At 39.6% G+C, this 20966-nt stretch overlaps 1 protein-coding gene across 16 annotated transcripts in view; it reads left to right on the top strand.

The window, feature by feature from the left end:
• The window catches only part of PTPRF (protein tyrosine phosphatase receptor type F), a 606212-nt gene that overhangs the window by 307499 nt on the left and 277747 nt on the right, over window positions 1-20966 (top strand). For all 16 annotated transcript variants that reach the window (XM_067467927.1, XM_060773314.2, XM_067467925.1 and 13 more), the window contains one exon: window positions 1341-1482. In XM_067467927.1, the coding sequence (XP_067324028.1) occupies window positions 1341-1482 (142 nt within the window). The remainder of the gene's footprint in view (window positions 1-1340; window positions 1483-20966) is intronic.

Here is a 20966-nt window from a genome sequence, read left to right as displayed (position 1 = left end):
TTTGTGAGAGCTGTAACCTTCTCTGTTAGAGAACTCTGGTACCACAACAAACTAGAAATCCCAGCATTCCATAGGGGAAGTAGTGCCAAACTGTTTTAATTGTGCCATATGGATAGTCTCAGACGGCTTGACTTTAGTGGTTAAAAAAACAATGGAGTCACTGTGAATTCACCACTGGCAGTATTGTCAAAGGTTTTCATGGCTAGTATCACTGGGTTGTTGTAGGTTTTTCGGGCTGTATGGCCATGTTCTAGAAGCATTCTCTCCTGACCTTTCTCCTGCATCTATGCCAGACATCCTCAGAGGTTGTGAAGACCTCACAACCTCTGAGGATGCCTGCTATAGATGCAGGTGAAATGTCAGGAGATAATGTTTCGAGAAAATGGCCATACAGCCTGAAAAACCTACAATAACCCACTGGCAGTATTCATGACATACAGTGACTTCCAGTGAGTATTCCAGATTTCTAATATCAGAATGGGGCACTTGCATGAACAGCAAGAGGGCAGGGAGATCGTCCCTCTCTTTCCTGCTGTGTGCACAGGCTGCCAATTCTGAAATCATGGTTGCGATAGGCAATGACCAAGCACTTAGGTGGAGCTCCATTGACCGGTGATTAGTGGTAGTAGCAACATTCCGGACCCAAGTGTCAACCCAACCTATCTGGACAACAGCCCCTGATTCAGCACATGCATGCTACATCTAAAAGCTCCATCCCAGATTTACACGAGATTAACCTGCCTGATGTAAACATGGCCTAAATAAAGCTGAATATACTCTCCTGTAGATGAGGCTATATGCCTCTGAATATCAAGAAGGTGTAATTGTGTTTCTGGGCTCCCCATTGAAATCTAGGCAGCCTCTGTGAGAATAGAATTGGCGTTTTTCTGATATAACAGGATTCTTATATTGTTAGGAAATATTAAACTTACCAGACATCTGGGTCTAAATTATTGAAAGGATAAACATCTTCCTTGTAGGAAAATCTAAGAGCAAAAGCAATAAGATTCTTCAAATTTTAGAACAGTTTTCTTTTCATCTCAGTTTATTAAGGTGGAAAACAAAGCTCTGAGATCTAGTTTCCAAAAGCTGCTTAACCATTAAACTTGGTTAGCATTAATCTTGGTTAAAGTTAATGGATGTGTTTATGGCATCTTTAATTTCTGCTAACAAGATTGGGGAGATTTGCATTGAAGACTGGAGGGAGTTTCATCTTAACTAATTTCTCAGTCGTCGATAAAGAAATGAGAACCCCACACCTATAGAGATCCAGATTGCTTTATTTTTAGCAGTTTTTTTTGTAAAGAGTTGGTAACAAATGTATCCTTCTTTTGAAAAAGGTTATTGAATTTGATGATGGCTCTGGATCAGTGCTGCGTATCCAGCCTCTGCGTGTCCTTCGGGATGAAGCAATCTACGAGTGCATGGCCACAAACAGTGTTGGGGAGATAAACACTAGTGCCAAACTGACAGTGTTAGAAGGTAGGTCACAGCCTGTTTAATTTCTGTATTACAATTGGACACCAACTAGTACAGAGCTAGTTGTACATGCTGGAAGAACGGGATTTTTGTAACCCGCTGTTGGTTATGTTGTTTTGTTTTTGCACATTTTTCCATAAAAGCATTAGTATTTTATGTGTATGGACTTTTCGTATCAGATCATTTTGAAATGTTTTTGTTTGTTTTATTATTATTTTCAACATGTGCTTATGTACCAGGAAAGGTTACAAGAGAGTTGCACATTTTGCTTAGAGTATCACTTACTTTGGGAGTAACTCGCATGTTTACTGAAAATTTTGATAGCCATACATGCGTTTCACGTTTATGTTTTTGCAGAATATTCTGCTTGAAATATCTCGAAACTATCCTTGTATGGTAGGAATGGCATCGTGTATTTTGACTCCATAGGTTTTCTGCCTTTACTTTGTATAATGAGCAAGATGAAAAACCATTTGGAGGAAATATGCCCAGTGGTGTGTGCTGTCAGAGATCATTTCCCTTCCCTATAGGATCCATTAAACTGAGGGCTGGAACCTTCCAGATTGCAGTTCAGAGACCACTACATTACACAGTAATAGCACTGTGATTCTGCTTTAAAGGGAAGTCTGGATTTTGCAGTTTAGGGAGAAGCATTTAGAAATCTCATCCAAAGAGGTCTGGACCCTCAAAAAGTACAAATCCCAGGATTACATATGATGTAGCCAGGGCAGTGAAAGTGGATACATGCTGCATGAGTGAAAGAACCCCAAATCTAAACTGTTCAAGTTGTATAGGTCTTCCCAAGCCATTTGGTCCCAGTGATGTTCAAGTTACTTTACAACATGGCATGCAAAGAACCCACATTTGACTCACAGCCTGCTTCCTTTACCCTTGTAAATGTCCATTCTCTTTCTTTCTCACACATGTGAGCACACCCACACTCTCCTTTATAAAATAAGTGGAATAGGAGGGGAAAGCACAGAAAGTTAACATGATCTGTTTCCATAAAGATGCTTTAATCACCACAATCTGTGGTGGTTCAAATGCCTGCCTATGCCCCAGTTCCTATCTCCATCTCTTATGGATGAATAAGGAGAAACAGAAATGCACATTGGGAGAAAGGTGTGCACTTACATAACTATTTTCCAAAGGTGATTTTTTTTTCTATATCCTATAGCAGTTGTTCTCAACTTGTGGGTCCCTAGATGTTTTGGCCTTCAACTCCCAGAAACAGCTAGTAAACTCTCTGGGATTTCTGGAAGTTGTAGGCCAAAACACCTGGGGACCCACAAGTTGAGAACCACCATCCTAGAGAGACAGGAAGACACACAGAGAAGCTTAATTGAGGCAATGAGGGGTAGGGAGGGAGATAGACCATTGTAGGGTACACGCAGGCAATACTCAATGCCCTGCCAGTTAGTTATAACTAAGGTATTTTGATATAAGTTATCAAACCTTTCTTTATATGGAATGTCCCCTCACAATTTAAAGAACCACGGAATGATGAAGTTGCATATTCAGGTGCAGATATTTGACAGCAACATGACATTGCATTCAGTGAAATATGCAGTCCACTTGGGATGTAGAAGTGTAGTGCAGATAATAGCAATGTTGTGCAGATGGCTGTACGTTTTTCAGGCGACTTCAGGACACATTTGCAAGCAGAATATGGATGAATAGATAGCATATACTGTAATTACTCAATTCTAGTAGACTATCGACTCTAATGCACACTTCAATTTTCAAAATCCTGAAACAAAAAAAAAATGCTTCCAAATGTAATGTGCAGCAGAAAAAGTGCACTCTTTGAAATTTGGCCCCAAAAGGTACACATTACAGTTCTGCCTGCTTAGAATTCTTTCTTTAAAAACAAAAAACAAATCCGTGGGGTGCATCTATCTACCTCATCACACTAGAGAATAAATCCACTTTAAATCTGGTTTCTGCCTCCTGCAAAATTCTGAGGTTTGTAGTTTAGTGAGGCTATTAAAGGCTCCTCCCTAAACTATAAACCCCAGAATTCTGCAGGAGGCAGCAGCTGAATTTAAAGTGGATTCATTCTCTTGTGTGAATGAATCAACTAACTGTCCTGGATAAATGCTATGGACTTTACAAAGTCTTGTGCCTTCTCTGCCAAAGAATGCTGATGTGTCACCAAACTACAAATCCCAGGATTGCATATCATTGAACCATGGCAATTAAATTAGAGATGACGTCCCTCAAGTAGGAGCTCCAGATACTCCTGAAGCAGCATTCCCTTTTGCTTTGGCTCAGCACTATAATTACTGTATTATGATGCAAATCTAATGCACACCCCAAATTTGGTGAAGTAATTTAGCCAAAGTAGTTTAGCATTAGAGTAAATATGGTAATAAGAATGCACACCAGCATGTACATCCAAATTTAGGACTAGGGTTAAAGATCTGTCAGATGACATAGGTGCCTTCTTTTTAGAGGACAATCCTATTGTCTTGGAGACCGCAGAACTCCTCTGATAGTTTAGACATCCAGGGAGCTCTCATTTCACAGCCCACTGTGGAGTTTGGAACTTTAACCTCTTATAGCGCTGATGGGAATTTTACGGATGTTACAAATTCCAGAATCCCTAGCCTTTGGCTATGCTGGCTAAAGCTGCTCAGAGTTGTAGCCCAACCACATCTTTATGATTCTCACCTTTGTCACACAGGGAGGAAAGAGGGCATGTTGCAGAGAAGAAGTGCATTTAAATCAGGTTTTTGTTAATAGTTTCAATGCATTTCCTCCCATAAAAGACAAAACACTAGCAACAGCAACAACAACAACAACCCCTGAGCAAGGAGGAGAAAATAAAGCCACCCTCTCATCTGTAATTTTCCCTATTTTAGGTGGAACGTGGGTAAATGGCAGGCTCCGCTATTAGAGTCCTCTAACCTTGTGGTTCACACCACTTAGAATTTCTCATTTAATTGAGTTGGGTGCAGAGTGTGTGGTGAGCAGAATGGAGAAAGCAGGTGGAAAAGTAGAAATGTCTTCATTGGCTTGTCCCCCTCCTTTTCTGTTGCTAATCTCAAACTAGTTTGATAGTATTTTTTTGGTTTAATGACTTCATAGCTGTTTTGGAGATGCCTGGATGTGCTCTTTTCTCTGAATCAATTTCAATTTGCTCTAATTGTCTAAAATGGAAGAAAAATCTCTTTTCAAATGAAGGATTAAGTGATCTTGGTGTATATAAATTATTTACTAGGGCAGTCTTCTAGTGAGGAAGGTGCATGTTGCATTACATCTGGGATGAGCTACTGTGATATCTAGACTTTTTTAGAGTGTAGTTCCCATTGGTGAGGAATTATGGGAGATGCAGTTCGAAAGCATCTGAAAAAGCATAGTTGCCTATTCCTGTACTACAATGAATTAATAAAAATGTCACTGTGCTTTCTGAAAAACCTTTTTTCCTAAATTGTTCCTCAAATAAAGTATATGTGTTGACGATTAAGAGAGATGTGTCTGTAGCATCTCACGTATTTTTAGCAATATTAATAGGAACCTCTGCACAGCTATGAGCCACAGAGAAATAGACCGTATCTAAATAATTTGCAATCTCTATACTGCTCTTTAATATATCTGGTTGAGTACCAGACATCCCCTTAGGCACTTCTAAATATATTTAAAGGAATTTAAAAGACTTAACTAGCTCTGAAATGCAGGTCTTATTCAAGGTATTTTTTGTCTTAAAAAAGGTAAAGGTTTCCCCTTGATATTAGGTCTAGTCTGAGGAATGGTGCTCATCTCCATTTCTAAGCCAAAGAACCGGCATTGACCATAGACAGCTCCAAGATCATGTGGCCAGCATGACTGTATGGAGCGTCCTTACCTTCCTGTCGAAGCAGTACCTATTGATCTATTCACATTTGCATGTTTTCAAACTGCTAGGTTGGAAGAAGCTGGATCTAACAGTGGGAGCTCACCTCACTCCCTGGATTCAAACCACCGACATTTTGGTCAGCAAGTTTAGTGGTTTAACCCACTGCGCCACCAGGGGGCCATTTTCGGTCTACAATTCCTGGGATCCTCAGCCAGATGCCATGCAGACTAGCACATTGTGGGAGTTTTCGTCCAAAAATCACTTGTCTGTGATAAAAGTTTCAGGTGCAAAACTGGAATGAATTTGTATAGAACAAGGGTCTGCTTGAGAGTTTCATGGTCAGGGTTTTATCTCCACCAAGATATTTTTCCACAACTTGACCAAGGTTATATATGAATTATGTGCAGTGTTGAGCTTCCTTATTAGCTGGTATATTTCTTTGGGCAAATGATTGCCAAATTCTGTGGTACATAATACATATTCTAAAAGCCTTTTCTTTGGATCGCTCCCATAGTTCTGTTTACCTTGTAAATATCTTTGGGAATGCTATGAGCTTTGCTTCTGTAGAACGTTTTAAGTCTACGCAATTACATGTGCTTGAGGTGGAGGAGGTGACGGTTTAGGAAATGTAATGGTCTTTTAAAGCCATTACACCTGCTGCAGTGTGATTGGCTTTGGAAACTCCCTTGGAAGATTAGTATTAGAAAGCTGACTATTGTATTGGCCTTCTTGCAGTATTTGAAAAATGTATTTTGGCTCTGGGAGTTGAAAGCAAAGATGCAGTATCAACTACAATGTAGGTCCTGGTCCTGTTGCTCCAGGGTTGAATATCAAGGGTCTTTTTTGTTGTTTTCGTCTTTCAGATAGGCAGCTTAAAACCTTTGAATGTTAGAAACTGTTCTGGTATTTATTTTCTAAAAATATTGTCTAGCTTTTGGCAGCATCCTGTCTTTTATGCATATTATTATAAATCTATGCTGCAGATATATTCTCAAAGCTCCACACAAGATTTTGGATTAAAGCCAGATGTTCACAGCCAGCCAGTCAGGGTTTAGTTGGCTTCAGTGATATCATTTCAGCTAGCTAGCATGGGCCCTTGCCTAGATTTTTGCTGCGTGTTGTAGTGATGTTTTTGCTTGCTGCCCTATTCCTTTTGGGACATATTTGAGAAACAATCAGGAGCCAAGAACCGAAACACATTCAAATGTTCTGTAGCAGTTGCTTCCCTTTGCTATCCTTCATCCTCAGCTTCCATCTCTCTGACTCCAGATTCTGTTGGTGAGCAGAGCTGCATACACTTAGTGTAATTGAAAATTATTTCTTCTGTTGATAGCAGGAGAGGTAGACATGCAAACACCTCTCCTTTTCTTTTTCTCTTGGGCAGCTGATAAGTTGAATAATGTATGAGTCATGTTGAGCATTTCTGTCTTTTTCAATTATGACCTGCAGCAGCACCGAAATACTCTTGCATGCCTAGCAGAAGAAGGGTTTGAGAAAAGCGAGCAGGAAGGGACCAGAATCAATAAACTGACACACACACGCATTCAGAAGGAAAGCTTCAGGGACAGTTAGTGGGCACTTGGTGTCACAAATTAATAAATATGTGATTGAGCTGTAGAACTGGGGATTACACTGTGCATTACAGAACCTTTTAAATAGGGAGGATTATACAGAATGGAAAGGCGAAGGATGCTGCAGCATTTTTCTACACTGCACCAAATTGAATGAGTCGCCATGTCTCCTTCCTTAGCAAAGCACAGCAGTTCTGATGGGTATAACAGAGGACAGATTGGATTGGCGTCCAGTGCCCTTATGTATAATCTGCATTTTCTCTGTGCTCATCCCTTGCCGGGACTAGGTCCAAGAGCAACACTGCCAAGAGCTAGCTGCCTTTGGAGTTTATACATTTCTTGTATAATCTTGATCTCTTGTAATAGGAGTGGTGAACAAAGACTTTGGCAATCTTCGCTTCAATGCCGTGTGGATAGCCTTTACTCCCTCAATAGCCTCAAGCACACTGTGTTGTGTCAAGACAATGCAGAGCTGATATACATATAACTTAATTTTCTTTGTGTTAAGCTATCTTAATAAGAATAAAAATATTGCTTCATTTTTTCCCATTTGTGTTAAATTTGCATAGCTGCCTCGAGCCTTGGCTCCATATTTCTGTACAAACTGAGCCGTAGTTCCCCTGGTGTTTTGCTAAAATGTGTTTCTGAGAGCCAGCTTCTTTTTAAAAATGTGAAGCACCATAGTCCTAAAGCTGGACTTGGAATGGATTAAATACCAGTTCGTTCTGCCAGTTTGACTTTCCCTATGAGGGTATTGCAGATTGAAAGCTGAGTAAAGAAGTAGCTTGTGTTTATGATGTTTAGCCTTGGAATTTAGCAAGGGTACAGTGCAGGAACAACAACAACAAAAAGAAGGAGCACCTTGTGTCTTTTCAAGGCTTACTGATTACTGAACCATGTCATGAGTTTAATTTCTGTCACCATCTGCTGGCTTCATCCCAGTTCCTAAAGTTACCCAGTTTGAAATGCAGTAAATGATAAACATTTGACAGTTACAAATGATTTCTGCAGAGAGCTATATCTCCTAAGATGTTATATATGTCCTTGGAAATACTCATATAGCACTGGCTTCTTTTTGTATCAACATTAAACAAAAGTTTGCTATGTTTAATCCTTATTTATGCTTACTTAGTTGGAAAAGAATCAACAAGAACAAGGGAGTTTGACTCATGTTTATCTCATTTTCTTTCATATGTTTCTGCCAGGAAAGGAATCTTTGCCATATAATCAGAGTAATTAAGGGAAGGAAGGTTGTGTTTGAATGCTGTCTCTGAGTAAATTACCTTTAAAGATTATTTTAAAATGGAAAGAAAGACGTATTTCTATTTAGGAAAAAAATGTTTCCAAATTTCCTTATATATTGTTGTACCAGAACCGTTAGTTTATCCATATATATCATAGAGCAATAGGAGTTAAAATGGATAGAGCCTATAGGATGTTCCAAACAAGTGTCTTAAGTTTTCATTTACATCAGTTACAAAACTTCACATGTTACCTTTTCAATGTGAAAACTAATCCCTTTGTCAGAAAAAGTAATGTGTAAAATGGCCCTGAGCTATAGTACAGCACATTTTGAATTGCATTGATACCAGAGCACTTTCAGGAGAGACTGAAGTTTAATATTTCAGGTGCTTGACTTTAAGTATCTACAAAATACTAATGATCTGTATTTTGGCAAAATTGAGACATCAGCATAGCATTATTTTGCTGTGTCTTTCTGTTTAATGATGAAGAAGATTATAATTTTGGTAATTCCCTCAACCAGAGAAGGTTTAACATTATGAACCTGTCCTCCAAAAAGAAGTGTCAGCAGATTTATAGAACTTAACAATGCCAAATGTCATAATTTCGATGTCTCTTCATTGTTTAAATGGCTGTCTAATGGCACATGACCATATAATGCATCCACAATGGCCAGTTCCATCAAGAGGATTGCCATACATTTCTGTTATCAACCAGGTTCATTCTACAAGGTTTATGAAGCAAGAAATATCATCTCTGAAAAGTTTTAAATAGCATCTTGGAAATTAGTAGTAAACTCCTTGATGTGAAAATAGTGGGGCAAAGGCGAGACCTCAGACTTCAGTCTTAATGCTAGGATATTTCCACAGAAGAGTTACTATACTTTGCTTTGGGTCTGGAAAAATGGGTCAGATTTGTCTTGGCTCCATGATGCCATTGATTTCATGATGAGGCCTTACGAACCTTAGTCGAAAGTTCATAAGGGACTAAAAAAGATGAAATGGCTTCTTTATGTTATTTTTTTCTATTTTTGTGCTGCCTTTCACCCGGAGCAAGACCAAAGGTGGCTTCCGGGTGTCAGTGCTTTGAGGGAAGATGCTTGGGATTAGTGAGAGGGGGATATCTATGGGGAATATTGACTTGATGTAGCAGCCAACCTAATGTTGACTGTGTCTCAGACATTTTTCACTGATACTTATTGTTTGGCAAGGTTAGTTTGGTAGAAGGCTTTGGTTGAAATTAGGTATGGATCCTTTTGTATGCATTAGGCTTGAGTTGGCATTAGACTTGAGTAGCATTGCTTTAGTGGTGAAGAGGAGCTTGAAGGTTAACCTCTCCATCACCTCTACTGGAGCAGATTATGTAGAAGAAGTCTCAGAGCAGCAAAGCCCAGTCTTGAGGATGCCTGTCAGAATGTAGATGGTTATATTCTATTATTACTGTAATTCTTGGATTCTAAGATACATCCCCTCCCATATAAACATCTTTAAATATTCTGTTGGTGGTACTAAAATTAATGTGTGTGTTGCAATCAGTAGCGTAGAATTGAAGAAATACAATATATCATCAAGGAGTTCAATCAAGATGACACACATGGTTCTTCTCTCTCCTCCACCCAATATTTTATTTACACAATCTTATGAAATAGATCATGCTGAGAGATAATGACTGGCTCAGGGTTACCTAATGAGCTTTATGGCTAAATTGGTTTGAACATTCTTTTTTACACAGTGACAAGTTTGTGCAGAAGATATTAGGATCTACTAGTAATAGCTAAATGAAACATCCATGTTCAGGAGCAATTTGAATGTCAGTTGTTGGGGAACCAAGTGGGAACCAAGAATTTCTTATTCACATGGTTTACGTTTATTCCAATGCAAATAGACTATTCATTTGTAATGAGAGGGGGAAAAATCAAGGAAGTAAGCTGAGAAGAAGACCAGATTTAAAAAAAAAATCCTTACCACCAATTTAACAGAAAAATATAGTATTAAATAGGCAATAGTACTGATGCAATGTATAAAAACCATTGCTCACGCAACCCCCAGGTAAGGATTATGATACTGAAGAGTTAGAGCAAGCACATGTAGAGACTAAGTACTGATCTGCATCAAAAGAAAGGATAGAGAATAATATTTTTAAAAAGCAAATGCTCCTGTAATCTTCCAAACTACTCTTATCTGCCCTCCAGCTATTTAGTGCTGCCGCTGCAAGTTTCACTCAAGTGAGCTCATGTGTTTTGTTAGTAAGCACAAACATAGGTAAGGGTGTTGCTAGGCAATTAAAAGATTTGAAACACAGGTTGTAAAACCACCGTGAGATCAGTTATGCAAGTCAACCTTTTGCAAAAGGTTTAAAAAGGTGAATGATCATAATATGCTAATGTATATATTATATGGATGGAAAATTAGAAATAATTGCTAGAATATTAAAAAAAACAAAAGGCAAACTAATTAATTTCTCATCCAAATTGCCCCAGATTTCCCTATTAATTTGCCCCCCCCCCCATCTACAAATCATTCCAAAGTTTAGCAGTTTGATTACAGTTTATTTCCTAAACAGATCTTTCTCCAAATGAAATTCTCTTTCATTTAATTGTCCTCAGTCGTTACAATCCTGAACTCAACTTTAAATTTAATCTAGAAAAAGTATGGCATAGGTTGCGCCACTGTCAGAGAAAATAAATACCCCTCCAAAATGCTGGAAAGATGTGTACATGAAAGAGAGAAGGAACCAGAAGTGGGGGAAAGAGATCTACTATTAGACATGGTTGGCTATTAAATATCTCTTGGAAAGTGTTTTTCCCTCCTTTTCAATCGCAAAGTATAGATTTCAATGCCATTTATGATGAGCATATAATAATAAGAGAACAAAGCAGTTTCTCTGACCTCAGTAGCAACCTGGTTTCCACATGCCTGGCTCAATTGATGTTTACCGCTGATTATAAAGAAGTTGATTTTTTTGTGCTGTTGATACAAACATTTTTAAAGAAGAGGAAACGGCTCTTCTGGATTATTAGTAATTGGTACTGGTATGTTTGATATCAAAGGCTTCAGAAGAGACCAACCAGTATAGTAAAAGATTTGGAATACTAAAAGGTTTGGAAATCAAGTCCTAGGAATGATCAGTCAAGGATCCAGACTAGTGCTGTTGGAGCTGTTTTTAAACATCTGAAGGGCTGTAGTATGGAGCATGGAGTAAATTTATTTGTTGTTACTCCAGAGAAGAGGATCTGGGTTGGGATTACCAGAAAATAGATTCCACTAAAAATCATGAAGACCTTCCTAGTGTTCATAGTTGTTCAGCAGTGGAATAAACTACTGGATATACTTATGTATAGGTCAGAAAATCAATCAAAAATATGAGTTGACTTATTCATAGGTAGTATAAGTACTCTTCCTTAGCTCTTGTAAAAAAAAAAAAAGGAATCATCCCTTCTCTGAGCTTAGATCATCCAAGAAGAACTTTGAAGAAGTAGCAACCTCCTCTACTCTGTCAATTGCAACGCCGCATCTAGACCTTTTGAATACTTGGGTTGGAAAATTTCAGTGGTGGCTCTTTGGTGCTTCCCTTCAAAAGAGTACCAATAGGTTAGAAGGAGTCAGTGGTTCTCTTAGCTTCTCTTCGCTTCTTTTTGAATGCCCTAAGCCAGTGGTTCTCAACCTGTGGGTCCCCAGATGTTTTGGCCTTCAACTCCCAGAAATCCTAGTGGCTGCTAAACTGGCTAGTATTTCTGGGAGTTGTAGGCTAAAATACCAGGGGATCCACAGATTGAGAACCACTGATCTAAGCTTTCACCATTCTACTCAGAGAAGGGGATGGTTCCTTGTTTGATAAGAGCTAATACCTTAACTGTTATAACAAAGGACCAATCTCTTCTCTGAGTTATCATGGGGAAAAGGTGTCTCAACTGAGGCTTTATCACCAATCCTTGTTTGTACAACAAGTCAAATTTTTCAAAATCCAATTATCACAGAGACAGAAGGTGAGGTGAAATCTTCTGAACAGTGGCACACACAGCAAAACAAATACCACAGGGGTCTTAACCATGCCCTATGCTACCAAAAGCTATATATATATATAGAGAGAGAGAGAGAGAGAGAGAGAGAGAGAGATACACACACACACACACATACATACACACACACACACACACACACACACACACACATATATAGCGAGAGAGAGAGAGAAAGAGAGATGGCTGGAGATACACTTAAAATGTACTTGTTCCAATTTGCATATAAATTAAGAACAAACTTTCAAAATCTATCTTGTTCATAACTTGGGGACTGTCTGTATGTGGATGACTTATACATAAGTATGGGTGGTTCTTCAAAAGGAGATGGGTTCTAGGAGAGTTTTACACAAAGATTTGGATGACTATCATTCAGCGATGTTTTAGCTGTGGGTTCCTGCACTGGGAATGGGTAGAGTAAATGGCTAATAGGACCCCTTCCAACTAAATTAATATATTTTTCTTTTAAAAATAAGGCTTTCTAGTAGTAACATAACAAATATAATTAACCAGCCTCCTTCATAAGCCAAACTTCCCAAATTCTGATTTAAAAGTAACATAATAAGTCAAGGCTGTAGGCTCTGTTGGATGTATTTGCATGTGATTTGTATTTTGCCCTACAGGAATGTTGTTGAGTTGCCAAGGGCATTATAATTGTGGGGTAATTCCAGGTGATGCATTAGTTCATAGTCATTATTCAATTATTTCATAGAAAATTTCTTTGGAAGGAGAGTTGAGAAACCTAGAATATGACAGATAGAATATTGCAAATGGAAGGTTATGCCTTTAGGGTTCCCAACGCTTTCCCATGAATGACACTAAGAGTATCATAATAAAAGGTTTGTCTCAAAACAGCCTAAGAGTCATACTGTTAGTGTGGTAGGAGCTGCTATAATTCTGCATTGTGGATATACCTGAAGGCAACTGCTCTTCTTTGGACTCCTCCCTTGTTGGTGACAGTTGCTTTTGCAGTTTGATGGGCTTTCAAACTATTGTATACCCTCTCAACAAAGAATATTCACACACCTGAAAACTGGCTCAGATTGGAGTGTAGGTTATATGTTCTTTGCCTTAGAAATATTAATAAGACACATCAAGATATTGTCAAAGGCTTTCATGGCTGGAATCACTGGGTTGTTGTAAATTTTCGGGCTGTATGGCCATGTTCCAGAAGCATTCTCTCCTGACGTTTCGCCTGCATCTATGGCAGGCATCCTCAGAGGTTGTGAGGTCTGTTGGAAACTAGGAAAATGGGGTTTATATATCTGTGGAATGTCCAAGGTGGGAGAAGGAACTCTTGCCTGTTGGAGGTAGGTGTTAATATTTCAACTGGCCTTGGTTAGCATTGAATAGCCTACCAGTGTCAAGGTGTGGATTCTTACTGCCTTGGGGATTCCTTTGTTGAGAAGTGATTAGCTGTCCCTGATTGTTTCTTGTTTGGAGTTCCCCTGTTTTTGAGTGTTGTCCTTTATTTACTGTTATGGCTTTAGATTTTTTTTAATACTGGTAGCCAGATTTTGTTCATTTTCATGGTTTTTTCCTTTCTGTTGACACTGTCCACATGCTTGTGGATTTCAATGGCTTCTCAGTATAGCGTGACATGGTAGTTGTTAGAGTGGTCCATGCTTCTGGAACAAGGCCATACAGCCTGAAAAACTTGCAACAACACATCAAGATGCCTTACCTGCTGCCATTTTGTGTCTGAGCCCAAGCCTTACCATTTGCGTTGCCTGCTTGCTCTCTAAATACATATGCATTAGATACTACAAGTACCATCTAGTCCTGATCTTATCTTGTACCCAGCTCTGCACACCCATTCCTCAGGGCTAGTTTTATCACTCATGCAGGTCAGCCTGCAAACAAGAAAAAAACAGATCCTAACAAGAAATGTATATGTGTTAGAAATACTTAAAAGTGTGGAAAGTGGTACAAGCAAGAAGAATGAGGAGATTCTACACACACAAACTGATAATGTACTGTGAATGCAAAGAAACTGTGATAAGACCTCTTCCTCTTCTCCTCGGAAACAGAGGGAAAGATATACAGTATTCCTTCAATTCTTAAATGCACTTTTTCTCCTGAACAGACATGTCTAAAAAAAATATATACACACACACTCCTTCCTTCCTTTCTACCTTCCTTCTTTCCTTTCTTTCTGTTGGTAGATCTTAAGATTGAAAAGCTATGGTAAATCCTTGTCTCATGTTGTTCTTGGTTTAGGGGCGCTGTGCTGCATATTTATTATTTATTTATTTATTTATTTCTTGCATTTATTGACCGCCCCTCTCAGCCCGGGGGCGACTCGGGGCGGTGAACAACAACAAAGAAGACAGTGTACAGTGAGTCAGGACGATACAAACCAGACAGATACAACATAACATATACTTATACTAAAAATCCGCTTCGTCAATTCCTGGGGTCATAGCCGAAATTCGTAGTCCTAGTTCATTCCAGTGTCAATTTAACTACACTCAATTGAAGGCCTGCTCGAAGAGCCAAGTTTTTAGGCCCCTACGGAAGGCCATCAAGGAGGGCGCCTGTCTAACTTCAGCAGGGAGAGTGTTCCACAGCCGGGGGGCCACCACCGAGAAGGCCCGCTCCCTCGTCCCCGCCAGACGTGCCTGTGAGGCAGGCGGGACCGAGAGAAGGGCCTCCCCGGATGATCTCAAGGCCCTCGTGGGCTCGTAGGCCGAGATGCGGTCTGTCAGGTATTTTGGGCCGGAACCGTTTAGGGCTTTGTAGGATAACACCAGCACCTTAAATTGGGCCCGGTAGCAGATCGGCAGCCAGTGGAGCTGGGACAGCAGAGGCGTTGTATGCTCTCTGCGTCCAGCTCCCGTTAACAACATGGCTGCCGCGCGCTGGACTAGCTGAAGCTTCCGGGCCGTCTTCAAGGGCAGCCCCACGTAGAGAGCGTTGCAGTAGTCGAGGCGGGATGTGACCAAAGCGTGTACCACCGTGGCCAAGTCAGACTTCCCAAGATACGGGCGCAGCTGGCGCACGAGCCTAAGCTGTGCAAATGCTCCCCTGGTCACCGCTGAAACCTGTGGCTCCAGGCTCAGCGGTGAGTCCAGGGTCACACCCAAGCTGCGAACCTGCGCCTTCAAGGGGAGTGCGACCCCGTCCAGCACTGGCTGTAACCCTATACCCTGTTCGGCCTTACGACTGACCAGGAGTACCTCTGTCTTGTCTGGATTTAATTTCAGTTTGTTCGCCCTCATCCAGACCATTACAGCGGCCAGGCACCGGTTCAGGACTTCGACGGCCTCCTTAGTAGCAGGTGGAAAGGAGTGACAGAGTTGGACGTCATCTGCGTACAGGTGACACCGCACCCCGAAACTCCGGATGATCTCACCCAGCGGCTTCATGTAGATGTTAAACAGCAAGGGGGACAAGATGGAACCCTGAGGAACGCCACAGGTCAACGGCTGCGGCGTTGAACAGGAGTCCCCCAATAACACCTTCTGAGTACGACCCTCCAGGAATGACCGGAGCCACTGCAGAGCAGTGCCCCCAAGACCCATCCCTGCAAGGCGCCCCAGAAGAATACCGTGGTCGACGGTATCGAAGGCCGCTGAGAGGTCCAGGAGCACCAACAGGGACACACTCCCCCTGTCTAGCTCCCGGCGCAGATCATCCACTAAGGCGACCAAGACCGTCTCGGTACCATGTCCCGGTCTGAAACCAGACTGTGCCGGATCCAGATAATCCGTGTCTCTCAAGAATACCTGGAGTTGTGAGGCCACCACGCTTTCCATGACTTTGCCCAAAAAGGGGAGATTGGAAACAGGCCGAAAGTTGTCCAATTTAGTGGGGTCAAGTGATGGTTTCTTCAACAGCGGCTTTATAACAGCCTGTTTTAGGCTCGCTGGAATCTTGCCCTCCCGAATTGTCCAGTACAATGTGTGTATGTGTGCGCACACACAAAAGTCGCTTCACCACAGCTTCAAGCTATCAATACATCATTCAGAAAGAAAGGTGGCCCTTCTCCCTGTGTTCTGTTGGGATGGGGATTTTCTTCCACCACCATCCTCATCCTCGACTATGACCCTTCCCCCTGCAGTTGCTTTGAGAAAGGCGGAGCAGGAAGTGCTGGGAAACTCCACAAGGATTTGCAGTCTTTCGATTTATGGTTCTTCATCCTAGCAGGCTGAGAAATTGGTACATTCAGCTGCTGTTGAGAAGTCAGGTCAAAGTCAATGAGCTCTCTCACTTGTACCTCACCTAGAATATGTGTGGAAGAGGGAATTTCGCTCCAGCATTGCCTTCCCTCCTTTCTTCAAGACAAAACAAAACCACACTATTATTATTGATTGACCGTTGCTTGATTCCAGCCTGCGGCACAGGCTGTACAAAATGAAAGGCTTGTTGCAATGTTTACTAGAAGTGATTATAGTATTCCAGCAGCTGGTATCAATACAGTGAGCCCCCTTGCATGTCTTTGACTCTAATTTTTCTTGCTGCTTGTTTGGTTTGTAGAACAAATTACCGTGTAGTTCTGAAAACTCATTTCCGCCTTAATTCTGGTTGTTGCTGCATTGGGAAGGGGTTGTTACAGGGGAATAGTGCTTTATTTCAAAATAACAATATTGCAAAAGTGTTAGGATTTTGAGTCCTTTCAATACAGGTTGGTTCGGTCTGACTCTATGAATGAGATTTACCGAAACTGATGACTGTGTTGAGTTCAGGAAGCAATTCCCCAGCTCTGTGAAGGGCATGGCCCCTGGGCATGTTTGTTAGTTTTGTGGAGTATTGATCTAAAGACAAAAAGATAAACTTTTGCTTAGGAACCTCAGAAATAAGGAAGCAAAACAAGTGATTCAGATGTCTTTAACTGTGTATGTAATCTCTACAAATAAAATAGCAATAATAACAAATAATTCCATATTTCTGCATCCAGAGATTCAACCATCCAGGGTTTAAAAATATTTTTTAAATTACAAAAATTATTTTGCCTTTTATACAAGGGACACAATTTTACTACACATCCATGGATTTTGGTACCCAGTGGGGAGACTTGAAACTAAACCTTGGGAGGTACAAGCCCATAATTTTAATAAAGCAAAAACTTTATAATGATATGTAATGCAAAGCACACACATATACATTTTTGGAAATCAAACCTTGAAGAATAGTGTGTGTGTGTTTGTGTGTGCGTGTGTGTATTTGCCTGAAGCCCAAAGGAGTAAATCAATGACAAATTGGACAAACTGGATAGGATAATCATCATCATCATCTTTATTTATATTCCACTCTATCTCCCCAAAAGGACTCAGGGCGGATTCCAAACATAAAAGGCAAACATTCAGTGCCCGAATACAACAACAATACATCCATACTAACAAAATTTAAACAATCCAACATATAAACACGAATTATAAGTTAACAACTAAAATTAAATTAAAAAAAACACAGTCTGTTATAGCAGACACAAGACAAAACATCAAATTATGTATTATATATGAACACACACTATGATGGCACACCAGGAAGATGAAGAGAAAACTATTTTCCCAGTGACCATCGGTATGCCCTTAATATACTTTAATATCTCCAAAATAAAATTCTAGAGACAAGACTAAAATTAACCAATGAAGTTTACTGAACAATCAAGGTGAATCAAAACAAGGTATACAAAGGTGCAGTTTGAAATTTGATGGTATAGAATTAGAATAGTAAGGAACAGGTATAAGGTATAACTGAGGTAAATATAGATAACAGGAGGCTATGAGGTATAATGGTAGTATGTGCTTTGAGGTAACAACAACTATATTTTCTATGAGGTAAGCACTCTCTATAAACTCTGGGGCATGTACTATCTAATCTATATGGCAAAGACAGATGAATTCTTTATAACATATACTTATAGACTGTAAGGCAAATACATTCTAATCTATGAGGCTAAGGATGGCCTGTTCAGACTGCTAAGCCAGACCAGACACTTTCTGGCTAACTACTACAAGCTATGTCCAATTAGAGTGGAATGAAAGGTTCTTCCAATAGGCTCTGAGCCAGAATGGGCTGAACCAACAGAGCTCGGCTTCTAGGGGCATCCTAAGCTCCTACTCTAAAACTTAGCAGAATGGAACAGTCCACCTCCAGGGAAATAAACAGAGGGGTAAAAACTAGGCCAAGACTTCACACACAGAGTTATATAATGTATACAAAGTAGTCATATAGTTAGAATGTATTTTTTCTTCATGGTATATCCCATTTTCCAGAAAAGGAACCTGGTAGCTAGGCTGATTTTCTCCATCAGTAAGAATCTGCTGAGAGGAATTTAAATGTTCAATCAAACAGAATTTTGTTAGCCTGTTCTTTTGAAGTTTGATCCTGTAAATAAATAAATTCTGATACGCATTCATTCTGGCAGGTAGGATTCTTGTTTCAGTTTGTAATATGCGCCATGTTGTCCTTCTGGTATATGTAGAGCTGATAATAAAACGAAATCCCCATAAATTCTAAACTCCAAAAAGCTTTTTTAAAGCCCCAAATTCCAGTACCACGTAATAACCTGAAGGTATTGTTTTGATGTAACATTTTCGAGAACAAGTAAAAGTAAAACTACTCCTATGACACCTGAAATTGATTGATTGGTTTTTCAGTCTGGATGAGTCAAAATGCTTACTCCAGCTACCTGTACTTATAAACAAGTCTGCTAAATAGTGAAAATACTGCACCTGTTCTGTCTTGTCTGACACAAGGTAGTGTGTATGACTGCTTTTCTGTCAGACTTTAGTTTTTCAGATCATTAACCATTATACTAAAAATTGTTATTCTGGGCAGAGAGTAGTCTGCATAAAGCAATATGAATTTGGAGGAAACACCATATCATTACAACAACCTGCCCCTTAAAAATCTTATCAGATTATAAATTTCAGACCAATATCAGCAAATTGTTATCAATATTACCTAAAACACATTTACCCCATTGCTTCTTTCTCTGTCTGGGGGTCTTCAGATACTGTTGGGGTTCACATACTTGGCTATTACATGTTCTAACACAACACAGTGATTTCTTGTAAAGTGGAAAACAGCAAAAGAATTGGCACACTTCTATTTTTTTACTCTGTTTCAAGCCTATTTTTGATAGGCCATTGAACTTCACAAATGTTCATATATTTCAGCTGCCTCACCCATTCTACTAGCTTTCCTCTCCAAATGTAGCTACGGTATTACACTCGTATCTGCAAGGAATACTTTACAAGACCCCCCCTGTTGATACTTGAAATGTGGATAGGATTGAAACCTAAATTTTAACTGTATTTGGGTTGGAGTACCATAAAATAGCTCTGGAAAACCTAGATAGATGCCCAAAGGTATGGTTTTTCTTTTGGAGCACAACTAAGTGAAACTATGATTATCGATAAGAGGGTCTCACTGTGTTTTAGTCACATGTGACCTGTAAGAAATAACAAATGGTCTCTCTAAAAACATACTAGCTTAATAATATGGAAACGGTTCTTATTTGTCACCTTGGTTTCTTTTTTAAATCTTTTGAAACAACATATTTGTTTCCCTTTTATGTGGTAAATAAATCTTTTCACCTAAGCCATTATCTTCAGTTAGCTCAATTGCCACATTCAGGGTTTTTCCTGGGCAAATACATAATACATTCAGATGCCAGTGTTAGCAGAAATTAATCATATACTAATCCTTGTAAATAAGTGGAACATGCTGTCTTGGAATGTAAAAAAGATCAGTTCTTAAACAGCTTTTAAGCATTTTGAGCAATACACTCTGGAATTTTCTGAGACATTAGCCTATAAGTAATTGTGCGTATACTGTAGATGACACAACTCAGATAAAAAAAACCATAAATACATCATCTCATTTATCTGATTGAGATCTCTGCTTGAATTTCAGAACTTAAAATGCCTATTATTTCATAGAGATCACCAGGAGAGTTGGGGGGGGGGGGGGGGGCATAATGCATGCTATGTAACAACATTTGATTTTTTTTTCCTGTTTCTGATTTGAAAGTGTTATTCCTTTTTAATGGTGCAGTACTTACTTTGAGAGTAGTTGTTATACTCCAGTAACTTTGTTTTTGTGGCTGCTACAAACTACAATAGAGTCTCGCTTATCCAACCTCTGCTCATCCAACGTTCTGTATTATCCAACATGGTCTGCCTCCCACCCGGATATACAGCTATTTCAATATATTATGATGTTTCGGTGCAAAATTTGTAAATACAGTAATTACTACATAACATTACAGTGTATTGAACTGCTTTTTCTGTTGATTTGTTGTAAAACATGATGTTTTTGTGCTTAATTTGTAAAATCATAACATAATTTGGCATTTAATAGGCTTTTCCTTAATCCCTCCTTATTATCCAACATTTTCGCTTATCCAGTATTCTGCCAGCCCATTTATATTGGATAAGTGAGACTCTACTGTGTGTTGAATTGGTTGAGACTCAAGAGAGATATTAATTGAAAAACTATAGCAAAACATGCTGCAAGATGTCCCACAAAAACAAATGTTTGCAGTTTAATATTTATTTTATTTACTTATTTACTGCATTTCTATACCATCCCTCTCAGCTCACAGGCGGCTCGGGACGGTTTACAGTTGGTACCAAGACCATAAAATACAAATTCAATATAATAAAACAATCAAATAATAAACCATAACAGAATCAATAAAATCAATAAAAATATGTATCATTAGGGTTTCTTCGTTAAAAACATCATCCAATCACATCATCAAACCATACCATTTTCCTATGTCTGTTACACTGTATTTGCAAATGACTGCTCAAAAAGCCAAGTTTTAGCTCTCTTCCGAAATGTTAAAAGGGAGGGGGCCGAT

The sequence above is a fragment of the Anolis sagrei genome, chromosome 4 (genome assembly GCF_037176765.1).
Source record: "Anolis sagrei isolate rAnoSag1 chromosome 4, rAnoSag1.mat, whole genome shotgun sequence".
Lineage (NCBI taxonomy): Eukaryota > Metazoa > Chordata > Lepidosauria > Squamata > Dactyloidae > Anolis > Anolis sagrei.
This window is presented reverse-complemented; position numbering and strand designations above follow the sequence as displayed.